Source organism: Sphaerodactylus townsendi, linkage group LG17 (genome assembly GCF_021028975.2).
Source record: "Sphaerodactylus townsendi isolate TG3544 linkage group LG17, MPM_Stown_v2.3, whole genome shotgun sequence".
In the NCBI taxonomy this organism is placed as follows: domain Eukaryota; kingdom Metazoa; phylum Chordata; class Lepidosauria; order Squamata; family Sphaerodactylidae; genus Sphaerodactylus; species Sphaerodactylus townsendi.
This window is the reverse complement of record NC_059441.1, coordinates 21,861,332-21,879,610: the sequence shown is the minus strand read 5'-3', so window position 1 is coordinate 21,879,610 and position 18,279 is coordinate 21,861,332. Positions and strand designations below refer to the sequence as shown.

The 18,279-nt window shown below is 79.6% G+C and overlaps 1 protein-coding gene across 1 annotated transcript in view; it reads right to left on the bottom strand.

The window, feature by feature from the left end:
* AGBL1 (AGBL carboxypeptidase 1) overlaps nt 1–16,679 on the bottom strand; it is a 554,681-nt gene extending 538,002 nt beyond the window's left edge. The window contains exons 1-3 of the mRNA XM_048481859.1: nt 16,623–16,679; nt 14,867–15,013; nt 13,643–13,774 (exon numbers count right to left, since the gene is read on the bottom strand). Coding sequence (XP_048337816.1) covers nt 13,643–13,774; nt 14,867–14,990 — 256 coding nt within the window. The 5' untranslated portion in view covers nt 14,991–15,013; nt 16,623–16,679. The remainder of the gene's footprint in view (nt 1–13,642; nt 13,775–14,866; nt 15,014–16,622) is intronic.
* Between the last annotated feature and the right edge of the window lie 1,600 nt (nt 16,680–18,279).

Here is an 18,279-nt window from a genome sequence, read left to right as displayed (position 1 = left end):
CACCCCCCCCCCCCCCCACCCCCCCCCCCCCCCACCCCCCCCCCCCCCCACCCCCCCCCCCCCCCACCCCCCCCCCCCCCCACCCCCCCCCCCCCCCACCCCCCCCCCCCCCCACCCCCCCCCCCCCCCACCCCCCCCCCCCCCCACCCCCCCCCCCCCCCACCCCCCCCCCCCCCCACCCCCCCCCCCCCCCACCCCCCCCCCCCCCCACCCCCCCCCCCCCCCACCCCCCCCCCCCCCCACCCCCCCCCCCCCCCACCCCCCCCCCCCCCCACCCCCCCCCCCCCCCACCCCCCCCCCCCCCCACCCCCCCCCCCCCCCACCCCCCCCCCCCCCCACCCCCCCCCCCCCCCACCCCCCCCCCCCCCCACCCCCCCCCCCCCCCACCCCCCCCCCCCCCCACCCCCCCCCCCCCCCACCCCCCCCCCCCCCCACCCCCCCCCCCCCCCACCCCCCCCCCCCCCCACCCCCCCCCCCCCCCACCCCCCCCCCCCCCCACCCCCCCCCCCCCCCACCCCCCCCCCCCCCCACCCCCCCCCCCCCCCACCCCCCCCCCCCCCCACCCCCCCCCCCCCCCACCCCCCCCCCCCCCCACCCCCCCCCCCCCCCACCCCCCCCCCCCCCCACCCCCCCCCCCCCCCACCCCCCCCCCCCCCCACCCCCCCCCCCCCCCACCCCCCCCCCCCCCCACCCCCCCCCCCCCCCACCCCCCCCCCCCCCCACCCCCCCCCCCCCCCACCCCCCCCCCCCCCCACCCCCCCCCCCCCCCACCCCCCCCCCCCCCCACCCCCCCCCCCCCCCACCCCCCCCCCCCCCCACCCCCCCCCCCCCCCACCCCCCCCCCCCCCCACCCCCCCCCCCCCCCACCCCCCCCCCCCCCCACCCCCCCCCCCCCCCACCCCCCCCCCCCCCCACCCCCCCCCCCCCCCACCCCCCCCCCCCCCCACCCCCCCCCCCCCCCACCCCCCCCCCCCCCCACCCCCCCCCCCCCCCACCCCCCCCCCCCCCCACCCCCCCCCCCCCCCACCCCCCCCCCCCCCCACCCCCCCCCCCCCCCACCCCCCCCCCCCCCCACCCCCCCCCCCCCCCACCCCCCCCCCCCCCCACCCCCCCCCCCCCCCACCCCCCCCCCCCCCCACCCCCCCCCCCCCCCACCCCCCCCCCCCCCCACCCCCCCCCCCCCCCACCCCCCCCCCCCCCCACCCCCCCCCCCCCCCACCCCCCCCCCCCCCCACCCCCCCCCCCCCCCACCCCCCCCCCCCCCCACCCCCCCCCCCCCCCACCCCCCCCCCCCCCCACCCCCCCCCCCCCCCACCCCCCCCCCCCCCCACCCCCCCCCCCCCCCACCCCCCCCCCCCCCCACCCCCCCCCCCCCCCACCCCCCCCCCCCCCCACCCCCCCCCCCCCCCACCCCCCCCCCCCCCCACCCCCCCCCCCCCCCACCCCCCCCCCCCCCCACCCCCCCCCCCCCCCACCCCCCCCCCCCCCCACCCCCCCCCCCCCCCACCCCCCCCCCCCCCCACCCCCCCCCCCCCCCACCCCCCCCCCCCCCCACCCCCCCCCCCCCCCACCCCCCCCCCCCCCCACCCCCCCCCCCCCCCACCCCCCCCCCCCCCCACCCCCCCCCCCCCCCACCCCCCCCCCCCCCCACCCCCCCCCCCCCCCACCCCCCCCCCCCCCCACCCCCCCCCCCCCCCACCCCCCCCCCCCCCCACCCCCCCCCCCCCCCACCCCCCCCCCCCCCCACCCCCCCCCCCCCCCACCCCCCCCCCCCCCCACCCCCCCCCCCCCCCACCCCCCCCCCCCCCCACCCCCCCCCCCCCCCACCCCCCCCCCCCCCCACCCCCCCCCCCCCCCACCCCCCCCCCCCCCCACCCCCCCCCCCCCCCACCCCCCCCCCCCCCCACCCCCCCCCCCCCCCACCCCCCCCCCCCCCCACCCCCCCCCCCCCCCACCCCCCCCCCCCCCCACCCCCCCCCCCCCCCACCCCCCCCCCCCCCCACCCCCCCCCCCCCCCACCCCCCCCCCCCCCCACCCCCCCCCCCCCCCACCCCCCCCCCCCCCCACCCCCCCCCCCCCCCACCCCCCCCCCCCCCCACCCCCCCCCCCCCCCACCCCCCCCCCCCCCCACCCCCCCCCCCCCCCACCCCCCCCCCCCCCCACCCCCCCCCCCCCCCACCCCCCCCCCCCCCCACCCCCCCCCCCCCCCACCCCCCCCCCCCCCCACCCCCCCCCCCCCCCACCCCCCCCCCCCCCCACCCCCCCCCCCCCCCACCCCCCCCCCCCCCCACCCCCCCCCCCCCCCACCCCCCCCCCCCCCCACCCCCCCCCCCCCCCACCCCCCCCCCCCCCCACCCCCCCCCCCCCCCACCCCCCCCCCCCCCCACCCCCCCCCCCCCCCACCCCCCCCCCCCCCCACCCCCCCCCCCCCCCACCCCCCCCCCCCCCCACCCCCCCCCCCCCCCACCCCCCCCCCCCCCCACCCCCCCCCCCCCCCACCCCCCCCCCCCCCCACCCCCCCCCCCCCCCACCCCCCCCCCCCCCCACCCCCCCCCCCCCCCACCCCCCCCCCCCCCCACCCCCCCCCCCCCCCACCCCCCCCCCCCCCCACCCCCCCCCCCCCCCACCCCCCCCCCCCCCCACCCCCCCCCCCCCCCACCCCCCCCCCCCCCCACCCCCCCCCCCCCCCACCCCCCCCCCCCCCCACCCCCCCCCCCCCCCACCCCCCCCCCCCCCCACCCCCCCCCCCCCCCACCCCCCCCCCCCCCCACCCCCCCCCCCCCCCACCCCCCCCCCCCCCCACCCCCCCCCCCCCCCACCCCCCCCCCCCCCCACCCCCCCCCCCCCCCACCCCCCCCCCCCCCCACCCCCCCCCCCCCCCACCCCCCCCCCCCCCCACCCCCCCCCCCCCCCACCCCCCCCCCCCCCCACCCCCCCCCCCCCCCACCCCCCCCCCCCCCCACCCCCCCCCCCCCCCACCCCCCCCCCCCCCCACCCCCCCCCCCCCCCACCCCCCCCCCCCCCCACCCCCCCCCCCCCCCACCCCCCCCCCCCCCCACCCCCCCCCCCCCCCACCCCCCCCCCCCCCCACCCCCCCCCCCCCCCACCCCCCCCCCCCCCCACCCCCCCCCCCCCCCACCCCCCCCCCCCCCCACCCCCCCCCCCCCCCACCCCCCCCCCCCCCCACCCCCCCCCCCCCCCACCCCCCCCCCCCCCCACCCCCCCCCCCCCCCACCCCCCCCCCCCCCCACCCCCCCCCCCCCCCACCCCCCCCCCCCCCCACCCCCCCCCCCCCCCACCCCCCCCCCCCCCCACCCCCCCCCCCCCCCACCCCCCCCCCCCCCCACCCCCCCCCCCCCCCACCCCCCCCCCCCCCCACCCCCCCCCCCCCCCACCCCCCCCCCCCCCCACCCCCCCCCCCCCCCACCCCCCCCCCCCCCCACCCCCCCCCCCCCCCACCCCCCCCCCCCCCCACCCCCCCCCCCCCCCACCCCCCCCCCCCCCCACCCCCCCCCCCCCCCACCCCCCCCCCCCCCCACCCCCCCCCCCCCCCACCCCCCCCCCCCCCCACCCCCCCCCCCCCCCACCCCCCCCCCCCCCCACCCCCCCCCCCCCCCACCCCCCCCCCCCCCCACCCCCCCCCCCCCCCACCCCCCCCCCCCCCCACCCCCCCCCCCCCCCACCCCCCCCCCCCCCCACCCCCCCCCCCCCCCACCCCCCCCCCCCCCCACCCCCCCCCCCCCCCACCCCCCCCCCCCCCCACCCCCCCCCCCCCCCACCCCCCCCCCCCCCCACCCCCCCCCCCCCCCACCCCCCCCCCCCCCCACCCCCCCCCCCCCCCACCCCCCCCCCCCCCCACCCCCCCCCCCCCCCACCCCCCCCCCCCCCCACCCCCCCCCCCCCCCACCCCCCCCCCCCCCCACCCCCCCCCCCCCCCACCCCCCCCCCCCCCCACCCCCCCCCCCCCCCACCCCCCCCCCCCCCCACCCCCCCCCCCCCCCACCCCCCCCCCCCCCCACCCCCCCCCCCCCCCACCCCCCCCCCCCCCCACCCCCCCCCCCCCCCACCCCCCCCCCCCCCCACCCCCCCCCCCCCCCACCCCCCCCCCCCCCCACCCCCCCCCCCCCCCACCCCCCCCCCCCCCCACCCCCCCCCCCCCCCACCCCCCCCCCCCCCCACCCCCCCCCCCCCCCACCCCCCCCCCCCCCCACCCCCCCCCCCCCCCACCCCCCCCCCCCCCCACCCCCCCCCCCCCCCACCCCCCCCCCCCCCCACCCCCCCCCCCCCCCACCCCCCCCCCCCCCCACCCCCCCCCCCCCCCACCCCCCCCCCCCCCCACCCCCCCCCCCCCCCACCCCCCCCCCCCCCCACCCCCCCCCCCCCCCACCCCCCCCCCCCCCCACCCCCCCCCCCCCCCACCCCCCCCCCCCCCCACCCCCCCCCCCCCCCACCCCCCCCCCCCCCCACCCCCCCCCCCCCCCACCCCCCCCCCCCCCCACCCCCCCCCCCCCCCACCCCCCCCCCCCCCCACCCCCCCCCCCCCCCACCCCCCCCCCCCCCCACCCCCCCCCCCCCCCACCCCCCCCCCCCCCCACCCCCCCCCCCCCCCACCCCCCCCCCCCCCCACCCCCCCCCCCCCCCACCCCCCCCCCCCCCCACCCCCCCCCCCCCCCACCCCCCCCCCCCCCCACCCCCCCCCCCCCCCACCCCCCCCCCCCCCCACCCCCCCCCCCCCCCACCCCCCCCCCCCCCCACCCCCCCCCCCCCCCACCCCCCCCCCCCCCCACCCCCCCCCCCCCCCACCCCCCCCCCCCCCCACCCCCCCCCCCCCCCACCCCCCCCCCCCCCCACCCCCCCCCCCCCCCACCCCCCCCCCCCCCCACCCCCCCCCCCCCCCACCCCCCCCCCCCCCCACCCCCCCCCCCCCCCACCCCCCCCCCCCCCCACCCCCCCCCCCCCCCACCCCCCCCCCCCCCCACCCCCCCCCCCCCCCACCCCCCCCCCCCCCCACCCCCCCCCCCCCCCACCCCCCCCCCCCCCCACCCCCCCCCCCCCCCACCCCCCCCCCCCCCCACCCCCCCCCCCCCCCACCCCCCCCCCCCCCCACCCCCCCCCCCCCCCACCCCCCCCCCCCCCCACCCCCCCCCCCCCCCACCCCCCCCCCCCCCCACCCCCCCCCCCCCCCACCCCCCCCCCCCCCCACCCCCCCCCCCCCCCACCCCCCCCCCCCCCCACCCCCCCCCCCCCCCACCCCCCCCCCCCCCCACCCCCCCCCCCCCCCACCCCCCCCCCCCCCCACCCCCCCCCCCCCCCACCCCCCCCCCCCCCCACCCCCCCCCCCCCCCACCCCCCCCCCCCCCCACCCCCCCCCCCCCCCACCCCCCCCCCCCCCCACCCCCCCCCCCCCCCACCCCCCCCCCCCCCCACCCCCCCCCCCCCCCACCCCCCCCCCCCCCCACCCCCCCCCCCCCCCACCCCCCCCCCCCCCCACCCCCCCCCCCCCCCACCCCCCCCCCCCCCCACCCCCCCCCCCCCCCACCCCCCCCCCCCCCCACCCCCCCCCCCCCCCACCCCCCCCCCCCCCCACCCCCCCCCCCCCCCACCCCCCCCCCCCCCCACCCCCCCCCCCCCCCACCCCCCCCCCCCCCCACCCCCCCCCCCCCCCACCCCCCCCCCCCCCCACCCCCCCCCCCCCCCACCCCCCCCCCCCCCCACCCCCCCCCCCCCCCACCCCCCCCCCCCCCCACCCCCCCCCCCCCCCACCCCCCCCCCCCCCCACCCCCCCCCCCCCCCACCCCCCCCCCCCCCCACCCCCCCCCCCCCCCACCCCCCCCCCCCCCCACCCCCCCCCCCCCCCACCCCCCCCCCCCCCCACCCCCCCCCCCCCCCACCCCCCCCCCCCCCCACCCCCCCCCCCCCCCACCCCCCCCCCCCCCCACCCCCCCCCCCCCCCACCCCCCCCCCCCCCCACCCCCCCCCCCCCCCACCCCCCCCCCCCCCCACCCCCCCCCCCCCCCACCCCCCCCCCCCCCCACCCCCCCCCCCCCCCACCCCCCCCCCCCCCCACCCCCCCCCCCCCCCACCCCCCCCCCCCCCCACCCCCCCCCCCCCCCACCCCCCCCCCCCCCCACCCCCCCCCCCCCCCACCCCCCCCCCCCCCCACCCCCCCCCCCCCCCACCCCCCCCCCCCCCCACCCCCCCCCCCCCCCACCCCCCCCCCCCCCCACCCCCCCCCCCCCCCACCCCCCCCCCCCCCCACCCCCCCCCCCCCCCACCCCCCCCCCCCCCCACCCCCCCCCCCCCCCACCCCCCCCCCCCCCCACCCCCCCCCCCCCCCACCCCCCCCCCCCCCCACCCCCCCCCCCCCCCACCCCCCCCCCCCCCCACCCCCCCCCCCCCCCACCCCCCCCCCCCCCCACCCCCCCCCCCCCCCACCCCCCCCCCCCCCCACCCCCCCCCCCCCCCACCCCCCCCCCCCCCCACCCCCCCCCCCCCCCACCCCCCCCCCCCCCCACCCCCCCCCCCCCCCACCCCCCCCCCCCCCCACCCCCCCCCCCCCCCACCCCCCCCCCCCCCCACCCCCCCCCCCCCCCACCCCCCCCCCCCCCCACCCCCCCCCCCCCCCACCCCCCCCCCCCCCCACCCCCCCCCCCCCCCACCCCCCCCCCCCCCCACCCCCCCCCCCCCCCACCCCCCCCCCCCCCCACCCCCCCCCCCCCCCACCCCCCCCCCCCCCCACCCCCCCCCCCCCCCACCCCCCCCCCCCCCCACCCCCCCCCCCCCCCACCCCCCCCCCCCCCCACCCCCCCCCCCCCCCACCCCCCCCCCCCCCCACCCCCCCCCCCCCCCACCCCCCCCCCCCCCCACCCCCCCCCCCCCCCACCCCCCCCCCCCCCCACCCCCCCCCCCCCCCACCCCCCCCCCCCCCCACCCCCCCCCCCCCCCACCCCCCCCCCCCCCCACCCCCCCCCCCCCCCACCCCCCCCCCCCCCCACCCCCCCCCCCCCCCACCCCCCCCCCCCCCCACCCCCCCCCCCCCCCACCCCCCCCCCCCCCCACCCCCCCCCCCCCCCACCCCCCCCCCCCCCCACCCCCCCCCCCCCCCACCCCCCCCCCCCCCCACCCCCCCCCCCCCCCACCCCCCCCCCCCCCCACCCCCCCCCCCCCCCACCCCCCCCCCCCCCCACCCCCCCCCCCCCCCACCCCCCCCCCCCCCCACCCCCCCCCCCCCCCACCCCCCCCCCCCCCCACCCCCCCCCCCCCCCACCCCCCCCCCCCCCCACCCCCCCCCCCCCCCACCCCCCCCCCCCCCCACCCCCCCCCCCCCCCACCCCCCCCCCCCCCCACCCCCCCCCCCCCCCACCCCCCCCCCCCCCCACCCCCCCCCCCCCCCACCCCCCCCCCCCCCCACCCCCCCCCCCCCCCACCCCCCCCCCCCCCCACCCCCCCCCCCCCCCACCCCCCCCCCCCCCCACCCCCCCCCCCCCCCACCCCCCCCCCCCCCCACCCCCCCCCCCCCCCACCCCCCCCCCCCCCCACCCCCCCCCCCCCCCACCCCCCCCCCCCCCCACCCCCCCCCCCCCCCACCCCCCCCCCCCCCCACCCCCCCCCCCCCCCACCCCCCCCCCCCCCCACCCCCCCCCCCCCCCACCCCCCCCCCCCCCCACCCCCCCCCCCCCCCACCCCCCCCCCCCCCCACCCCCCCCCCCCCCCACCCCCCCCCCCCCCCACCCCCCCCCCCCCCCACCCCCCCCCCCCCCCACCCCCCCCCCCCCCCACCCCCCCCCCCCCCCACCCCCCCCCCCCCCCACCCCCCCCCCCCCCCACCCCCCCCCCCCCCCACCCCCCCCCCCCCCCACCCCCCCCCCCCCCCACCCCCCCCCCCCCCCACCCCCCCCCCCCCCCACCCCCCCCCCCCCCCACCCCCCCCCCCCCCCACCCCCCCCCCCCCCCACCCCCCCCCCCCCCCACCCCCCCCCCCCCCCACCCCCCCCCCCCCCCACCCCCCCCCCCCCCCACCCCCCCCCCCCCCCACCCCCCCCCCCCCCCACCCCCCCCCCCCCCCACCCCCCCCCCCCCCCACCCCCCCCCCCCCCCACCCCCCCCCCCCCCCACCCCCCCCCCCCCCCACCCCCCCCCCCCCCCACCCCCCCCCCCCCCCACCCCCCCCCCCCCCCACCCCCCCCCCCCCCCACCCCCCCCCCCCCCCACCCCCCCCCCCCCCCACCCCCCCCCCCCCCCACCCCCCCCCCCCCCCACCCCCCCCCCCCCCCACCCCCCCCCCCCCCCACCCCCCCCCCCCCCCACCCCCCCCCCCCCCCACCCCCCCCCCCCCCCACCCCCCCCCCCCCCCACCCCCCCCCCCCCCCACCCCCCCCCCCCCCCACCCCCCCCCCCCCCCACCCCCCCCCCCCCCCACCCCCCCCCCCCCCCACCCCCCCCCCCCCCCACCCCCCCCCCCCCCCACCCCCCCCCCCCCCCACCCCCCCCCCCCCCCACCCCCCCCCCCCCCCACCCCCCCCCCCCCCCACCCCCCCCCCCCCCCACCCCCCCCCCCCCCCACCCCCCCCCCCCCCCACCCCCCCCCCCCCCCACCCCCCCCCCCCCCCACCCCCCCCCCCCCCCACCCCCCCCCCCCCCCACCCCCCCCCCCCCCCACCCCCCCCCCCCCCCACCCCCCCCCCCCCCCACCCCCCCCCCCCCCCACCCCCCCCCCCCCCCACCCCCCCCCCCCCCCACCCCCCCCCCCCCCCACCCCCCCCCCCCCCCACCCCCCCCCCCCCCCACCCCCCCCCCCCCCCACCCCCCCCCCCCCCCACCCCCCCCCCCCCCCACCCCCCCCCCCCCCCACCCCCCCCCCCCCCCACCCCCCCCCCCCCCCACCCCCCCCCCCCCCCACCCCCCCCCCCCCCCACCCCCCCCCCCCCCCACCCCCCCCCCCCCCCACCCCCCCCCCCCCCCACCCCCCCCCCCCCCCACCCCCCCCCCCCCCCACCCCCCCCCCCCCCCACCCCCCCCCCCCCCCACCCCCCCCCCCCCCCACCCCCCCCCCCCCCCACCCCCCCCCCCCCCCACCCCCCCCCCCCCCCACCCCCCCCCCCCCCCACCCCCCCCCCCCCCCACCCCCCCCCCCCCCCACCCCCCCCCCCCCCCACCCCCCCCCCCCCCCACCCCCCCCCCCCCCCACCCCCCCCCCCCCCCACCCCCCCCCCCCCCCACCCCCCCCCCCCCCCACCCCCCCCCCCCCCCACCCCCCCCCCCCCCCACCCCCCCCCCCCCCCACCCCCCCCCCCCCCCACCCCCCCCCCCCCCCACCCCCCCCCCCCCCCACCCCCCCCCCCCCCCACCCCCCCCCCCCCCCACCCCCCCCCCCCCCCACCCCCCCCCCCCCCCACCCCCCCCCCCCCCCACCCCCCCCCCCCCCCACCCCCCCCCCCCCCCACCCCCCCCCCCCCCCACCCCCCCCCCCCCCCACCCCCCCCCCCCCCCACCCCCCCCCCCCCCCACCCCCCCCCCCCCCCACCCCCCCCCCCCCCCACCCCCCCCCCCCCCCACCCCCCCCCCCCCCCACCCCCCCCCCCCCCCACCCCCCCCCCCCCCCACCCCCCCCCCCCCCCACCCCCCCCCCCCCCCACCCCCCCCCCCCCCCACCCCCCCCCCCCCCCACCCCCCCCCCCCCCCACCCCCCCCCCCCCCCACCCCCCCCCCCCCCCACCCCCCCCCCCCCCCACCCCCCCCCCCCCCCACCCCCCCCCCCCCCCACCCCCCCCCCCCCCCACCCCCCCCCCCCCCCACCCCCCCCCCCCCCCACCCCCCCCCCCCCCCACCCCCCCCCCCCCCCACCCCCCCCCCCCCCCACCCCCCCCCCCCCCCACCCCCCCCCCCCCCCACCCCCCCCCCCCCCCACCCCCCCCCCCCCCCACCCCCCCCCCCCCCCACCCCCCCCCCCCCCCACCCCCCCCCCCCCCCACCCCCCCCCCCCCCCACCCCCCCCCCCCCCCACCCCCCCCCCCCCCCACCCCCCCCCCCCCCCACCCCCCCCCCCCCCCACCCCCCCCCCCCCCCACCCCCCCCCCCCCCCACCCCCCCCCCCCCCCACCCCCCCCCCCCCCCACCCCCCCCCCCCCCCACCCCCCCCCCCCCCCACCCCCCCCCCCCCCCACCCCCCCCCCCCCCCACCCCCCCCCCCCCCCACCCCCCCCCCCCCCCACCCCCCCCCCCCCCCACCCCCCCCCCCCCCCACCCCCCCCCCCCCCCACCCCCCCCCCCCCCCACCCCCCCCCCCCCCCACCCCCCCCCCCCCCCACCCCCCCCCCCCCCCACCCCCCCCCCCCCCCACCCCCCCCCCCCCCCACCCCCCCCCCCCCCCACCCCCCCCCCCCCCCACCCCCCCCCCCCCCCACCCCCCCCCCCCCCCACCCCCCCCCCCCCCCACCCCCCCCCCCCCCCACCCCCCCCCCCCCCCACCCCCCCCCCCCCCCACCCCCCCCCCCCCCCACCCCCCCCCCCCCCCACCCCCCCCCCCCCCCACCCCCCCCCCCCCCCACCCCCCCCCCCCCCCACCCCCCCCCCCCCCCACCCCCCCCCCCCCCCACCCCCCCCCCCCCCCACCCCCCCCCCCCCCCACCCCCCCCCCCCCCCACCCCCCCCCCCCCCCACCCCCCCCCCCCCCCACCCCCCCCCCCCCCCACCCCCCCCCCCCCCCACCCCCCCCCCCCCCCACCCCCCCCCCCCCCCACCCCCCCCCCCCCCCACCCCCCCCCCCCCCCACCCCCCCCCCCCCCCACCCCCCCCCCCCCCCACCCCCCCCCCCCCCCACCCCCCCCCCCCCCCACCCCCCCCCCCCCCCACCCCCCCCCCCCCCCACCCCCCCCCCCCCCCACCCCCCCCCCCCCCCACCCCCCCCCCCCCCCACCCCCCCCCCCCCCCACCCCCCCCCCCCCCCACCCCCCCCCCCCCCCACCCCCCCCCCCCCCCACCCCCCCCCCCCCCCACCCCCCCCCCCCCCCACCCCCCCCCCCCCCCACCCCCCCCCCCCCCCACCCCCCCCCCCCCCCACCCCCCCCCCCCCCCACCCCCCCCCCCCCCCACCCCCCCCCCCCCCCACCCCCCCCCCCCCCCACCCCCCCCCCCCCCCACCCCCCCCCCCCCCCACCCCCCCCCCCCCCCACCCCCCCCCCCCCCCACCCCCCCCCCCCCCCACCCCCCCCCCCCCCCACCCCCCCCCCCCCCCACCCCCCCCCCCCCCCACCCCCCCCCCCCCCCACCCCCCCCCCCCCCCACCCCCCCCCCCCCCCACCCCCCCCCCCCCCCACCCCCCCCCCCCCCCACCCCCCCCCCCCCCCACCCCCCCCCCCCCCCACCCCCCCCCCCCCCCACCCCCCCCCCCCCCCACCCCCCCCCCCCCCCACCCCCCCCCCCCCCCACCCCCCCCCCCCCCCACCCCCCCCCCCCCCCACCCCCCCCCCCCCCCACCCCCCCCCCCCCCCACCCCCCCCCCCCCCCACCCCCCCCCCCCCCCACCCCCCCCCCCCCCCACCCCCCCCCCCCCCCACCCCCCCCCCCCCCCACCCCCCCCCCCCCCCACCCCCCCCCCCCCCCACCCCCCCCCCCCCCCACCCCCCCCCCCCCCCACCCCCCCCCCCCCCCACCCCCCCCCCCCCCCACCCCCCCCCCCCCCCACCCCCCCCCCCCCCCACCCCCCCCCCCCCCCACCCCCCCCCCCCCCCACCCCCCCCCCCCCCCACCCCCCCCCCCCCCCACCCCCCCCCCCCCCCACCCCCCCCCCCCCCCACCCCCCCCCCCCCCCACCCCCCCCCCCCCCCACCCCCCCCCCCCCCCACCCCCCCCCCCCCCCACCCCCCCCCCCCCCCACCCCCCCCCCCCCCCACCCCCCCCCCCCCCCACCCCCCCCCCCCCCCACCCCCCCCCCCCCCCACCCCCCCCCCCCCCCACCCCCCCCCCCCCCCACCCCCCCCCCCCCCCACCCCCCCCCCCCCCCACCCCCCCCCCCCCCCACCCCCCCCCCCCCCCACCCCCCCCCCCCCCCACCCCCCCCCCCCCCCACCCCCCCCCCCCCCCACCCCCCCCCCCCCCCACCCCCCCCCCCCCCCACCCCCCCCCCCCCCCACCCCCCCCCCCCCCCACCCCCCCCCCCCCCCACCCCCCCCCCCCCCCACCCCCCCCCCCCCCCACCCCCCCCCCCCCCCACCCCCCCCCCCCCCCACCCCCCCCCCCCCCCACCCCCCCCCCCCCCCACCCCCCCCCCCCCCCACCCCCCCCCCCCCCCACCCCCCCCCCCCCCCACCCCCCCCCCCCCCCACCCCCCCCCCCCCCCACCCCCCCCCCCCCCCACCCCCCCCCCCCCCCACCCCCCCCCCCCCCCACCCCCCCCCCCCCCCACCCCCCCCCCCCCCCACCCCCCCCCCCCCCCACCCCCCCCCCCCCCCACCCCCCCCCCCCCCCACCCCCCCCCCCCCCCACCCCCCCCCCCCCCCACCCCCCCCCCCCCCCACCCCCCCCCCCCCCCACCCCCCCCCCCCCCCACCCCCCCCCCCCCCCACCCCCCCCCCCCCCCACCCCCCCCCCCCCCCACCCCCCCCCCCCCCCACCCCCCCCCCCCCCCACCCCCCCCCCCCCCCACCCCCCCCCCCCCCCACCCCCCCCCCCCCCCACCCCCCCCCCCCCCCACCCCCCCCCCCCCCCACCCCCCCCCCCCCCCACCCCCCCCCCCCCCCACCCCCCCCCCCCCCCACCCCCCCCCCCCCCCACCCCCCCCCCCCCCCACCCCCCCCCCCCCCCACCCCCCCCCCCCCCCACCCCCCCCCCCCCCCACCCCCCCCCCCCCCCACCCCCCCCCCCCCCCACCCCCCCCCCCCCCCACCCCCCCCCCCCCCCACCCCCCCCCCCCCCCACCCCCCCCCCCCCCCACCCCCCCCCCCCCCCACCCCCCCCCCCCCCCACCCCCCCCCCCCCCCACCCCCCCCCCCCCCCACCCCCCCCCCCCCCCACCCCCCCCCCCCCCCACCCCCCCCCCCCCCCACCCCCCCCCCCCCCCACCCCCCCCCCCCCCCACCCCCCCCCCCCCCCACCCCCCCCCCCCCCCACCCCCCCCCCCCCCCACCCCCCCCCCCCCCCACCCCCCCCCCCCAGGGGATGGGGTGAATGGTGTTATAACCTGTGCTTCTGGCGGGAAGTGCCATTCCTGCCACTGCGTGTACTTGAGCTTTCTAAGATGTCTTAATAAATGGACTTTTACTCCCAAAAGCCTTTTATTTCTGCTTCTATGGAATTCCTTACAGGCACCAGGGAGAAAGGACTCAGTGGGTGATCCACTTCCCTTGGCAGGGGTCTGGCAACCCTAGGCGGGAATAGTCACAGAATGGGTGCCATGGGTGCTCAGTCCAATGTCAACTTACTGACAAGTTCCACAGATTGCTGATAGTCAACTCAGCAATTCCAATTAAATCTATTCTGTTTGCTCAGCTGCCCTTGCCAATTGTCTGTATCCCTCCTCCTCCCTTCTACCAGCCTGATCCAAACTCTGTTTGCAATATGTGGGTGTCTGCGTGTGCATGCCCAGCGTGCAGATAATCCTCTGAGCATGCAGAATGAAGGGGAAGCAGGGAGAAGACACACTCACCACATGAAGCATAAACTCGGAGCACCCAAAGGCAGTGGGTGAGATTCTGGTTATGATTTAGATTCTTCTTGGCCAAGTTTAGCATCACATCGACAGCCTCCAGCTTTTGGGCTTTCAGCCCAAATGTCTTATCTGAGGGACAGCAAAGAAGAAAAAATCCCATTGTTAATAACTAAGGTGTTCCAGTTTGACCAAACAAGATCCTTTTTTTGCTAAGACATCATATCATATTTTACCAGAATTTCTCCAAAGCTCAGCCTTTTCTCTAGAAAAAAGGTCCCCAACTGTTTTGAGTTTGAAGGTATGTCTAGAACTCTGACATAGTGTGATAAGCACAGAACAAAATGGCTGTCACAAGAGCTAAAGCCAGCTACAAAATGGTAGTTGCAGCTTTTAGTCACACAGGGAAGAGCCCTGTGCTGTGGGAGCAGCTGCCATCAAGGCAATTTTTTTTTAAAAAAAAATGTATACAGCCAATCAAATTTCAGTGACCAATCAGAAAACTTGCTAGGCAAAATCCCCACCCACTTTCCAAAAACACCAGCATATGTGTCAGTAGGCGCCATCTTGGGGACCCTCAACCTCCAGTAAGTCTCTTGAATCCAGGAAAAGCTCTTTGTGCCAGGAGAAAACGCCTTCTGTGGGGAAACCACAGTGAAGGCACCAAGCTCGTGAGCAGGCAACCCTACCATCATTCTTCCAGTCCGAACACCACATTGGTATGCAACCACGAAACAGCTCCAAGTCTCAATGACCAGATTTGCAGTTGAAGCATATAATAGTTGTTCTAATCAAGAGGTGACATGATAGCCATGATTAGATATTTGAAGAGGTGTCATGTTGGGGAGGGAGCAAGCTTGTTTTCTGCTGCTCCAGAGACTAGGACCAGGAGTAACGGGATTCCTCAGGAAAACCTCAGATTCCACCAAAACCTCAGGAAAAACTTTCTGACAGTAAGGGCTGTTCGACAATGAAATGCACTACCTTGGAGTGTGGTGGAGTCTCCTTTGGAGGTTTTTAAAGAGAGGCTGGATGGTCATCTGGCAGGAGTACCTTGGTTATGTGTTCCTTGGGGTCTCTTCCAACTCTATGATTCTATTATTCTAATCACTTGCATGTCTATTCGGCAGATGAAATAACTCCGGCTGTTCCCTCTTGGACCCAGGGCACAAAGGCACAACTGTGGAAACAGTGTTGTAAAACCAAAAGGCTCCTCCATAATACCTTTCTGGCCCACCTTGGCCAGCAAGCGAAGCAGAGACAAGAGGACAGTGTAGTCCAGCGAGGGAGTTTGGGCTGCGTTCACCAGGGCTTGCAGAAGCGCTTCGCTGCCTCCTTTGCTGATCATGTAGTGAATCCTCCGGTCGGTCCCTAGGCACAGAGGCAAATGAAGAGATAGCTGAAAAGCCTTTTTTTTAAAAAAAAACTCAAATGCAAACCCTTTAAAGCCCTGCCATAAATGGTCTCTTCACAAATCGGGGCTGCTTTATGCATGATCATTTTTTTGTTCAGTAAAAAAATACAACCTATGCTAGGGATGAGTGAATTCCCCTGACTCCTTTCCATCATCATTTCTCTGGTTATCTCCATGTAGGCCTTTTATTCCTCTGGCTTAACACTTGTCTCTCTGGAATTTTATTATTTGGGGATGCTTTGCCTGAGAATACCTATTTTACTTCATTGTTTGAGATGAGATTTCATACCTGCTTGGCTGAATGAACCCGGCAACTGCAGGGTGAGACACAGCCATCTTTTCCACTCATGAAAAAGAAAGGAAAAGTCCCTCTGAGACCCAGCAAATGTAGCAGCTAGAATGTTAGACCAGGATCCAGAAGACCCAGGTTCAAATCCCCATTTTGCCCTGGAAACTTCTTGGGTAATCTTGGGCTTGTCGCAGCTCTCAGCCTAACCCACCTCAGAGAATTGTTGTGTAGGCAAATGGAGGAGGGGAGACCAATATGGAGCTCCACTGGGGAGAGAGGTGGAATATAAATGAAGTTAATAAATATGACTATTCATGGACACAGGCTGCAGTAAAGCAGAAACAGTGTGGAACATGCGTACTTTCAGGACTGTCTCTCCTGATACGTTCCCCAAAGATTGCTTCATTGGTCAAATAGTAATCTGCTGGTGGTCCCTGGCCCTAAGGAAGTCCAGCTGACCTCAACCAGGGCTAGGGCTTTCTCGGCCCTGGCCCCAGTGTGGTGGAACACTCCATCCATGAGACTATGGCCTTGTAAGATTTTATGCACTTTTACGAAGCCTGTAAGACAAAGTTGTTCCACCAGATATATGGCTGAAGCAGCTGCAATAACATCTGGCCTCTCACTTTTTCCATCAAACCCACTGCTGACCCTCATTGGCTTTGTTATTACTTATCACCATTTAGAAAGGGTACAAAAGTACTGAAAAACAATTTATTGAATTGTTGTTAAAATGTTTTAAATATTTTAAGAATGCCTTCAATGTTGGAATATATGTTGAGTTACAATAGGGCTGCCAAGTTGCAACCCCCAAGAGCCCAGGAGAAAAAGCATCCCATGATGCCACAATGACCAGAAGTGACATACCAGTGTCATGGGATGCTCTAGGATTTGCCCAAAACTCTATGGTAAAAACCAATGAGTTTCGGTGACATCACTTCTGGTTACAAAGGTGGGAAGATGACTTTGTAAATTACAGTCAATCCCTTCTCATCCAGGAAGGGATGTAGCACAATCCTGTTCCATCAGTCAAACTGGGGCTAGGCTGTGTTTTAACTGCATGCATTGACTTTTAACTACATTTTTAAAAAATGTGTTTGTGTACTGATTTTAATTCACTAGATACTCTAATCCTGGTAACATTTGCTGGGGTTTTTTAGCTGCCTTGAGTTTAAGAAGATAAGCTGGTGTATGTACATTACTGAATTCACTGTCTCTTGAATTGACAGTGGGACTCTTGTTGTTTTCACATGAAACATTCCAATTCTTCTACTTACCCACAGACAGAAGATCAGTGAGAACACTCAAGATATTCAGAATCACGTCTTTATCATAGGAGCTCTGCAAGGCAAACAGATTTTGCCATGAGCGTTTTGCAGAAAATACATTTGAGTGGGGAAAGCTATGTAAAGGGATTTTTCTCACTCCCTATTATAAACCCTTTGGGTGGAATGTTGTGGAGACTGCAGAGGAAATGACATCTCTCCTCGAAAAGGGCCTGTATGGCCCTGATGGTTAAATGCATGATCCTGATTTACAGTTTTGGACATTCACCACTGCTCTAACCCTCACTAAGCATTTCTGATATGAGCAGCGAGCTACAGAAAAAGGTGGAGCAAGCAGTCAAACACACAACAGGATTTTTTTCATTCTAGATAGTGGGCAGAACTTGGAAGGAGTTTGCAACAACTAAATTTTAACAAAATTGTTTACTTTTCTTAACATATAACACTTATCAAACATGAACATTTAACATAACAATTCAATGTCATTTGACATAACAATTAAAGGTCCCTGACCCTGTAATGACAGTCTGATAATGCTAAGTCCATATCTGTTGAAGCAGCGGATTTACTCGGAGTAGACCACCTTGTAGGACGCAATGTAGACAAGAACTGACAGACACACAGTCACCAGTGCAGTTCTTTTTATTGCTCTCTACTAACAAAGTGCTTTGCCAGACCACAGGTGTTTGTAGGCACACATCACACTGTTGTCTGTGCTAACTATATACAAAAGTGGTACCAATCAGGTGCCCTCACCTCATCAGGTTTGCACACGGTACAAGTTGTGCACTCGGTACTCCTGCAAGTAGGAGGCTCATGAACACTCCAGATGCTTGGTGTACTGGATCCGAGATGACGAAGGTCCCCAAAAAAACTCTCGCCAATTACACACACAAAGCCCTTAAATAAGGGGTTAAGAGCTTATAATCTATCAAAGTCCCAGCCTGGTTGCTTCTTCCAACTTCATGAGTTCTGCAGCCTTCTGCTGCTTTCAGTCTCCACCCCTTTCTGGGTCATCCCATTCTTAACATAGGGGTTACACTAACAGTAGAAGGTAAAATTTTATTTAATTCACATACACCCCCACATTCTCCTTCAATGGGGACCAAGGCAGGTTTCATTATTCTCTTCTCCGCCATTTTATCTTCACAACAGTCCCCTAAAGTAGGTTATGTTACAAGTGTGTGATCAATTCTACACAAGTCCTTGAAAACATTTTCAAAATGTTTGCAAAATGTTTTCAACCCCCCACCTCCCACCCCCAGTTTGTTTGCACTCCCCCCTCGAAACAATTCCTGGCTGCCATTGTGTGCTCATTCTTTTCTTTAATGTTGAAAGCTGCATGAATGTGTTGCTTCGAAGTTTCAAAGCCTCCTGCTACAATTCTTTAGTGGTCGTGTTTTTGTCATTACAAAGGCACCCCCCCCAACATTAAAAAACAAAAATAAATGAAAATAAACAAGCGAGATGATGAAGTGAGCTCAGAAAATGGCACCGAGGAGGACATCTGAAGACTGCAGAGAGGTGTGGGAAACGTCTTTAAGCGATTGCATAGCAAGTGAAAATGTTTTGAAACTGTTTTCAGAAAAAGAATCGCTAGAAAAGAGGATGCACTTAAAACAATTTTGGGCTGGAAATAAAATAGGTT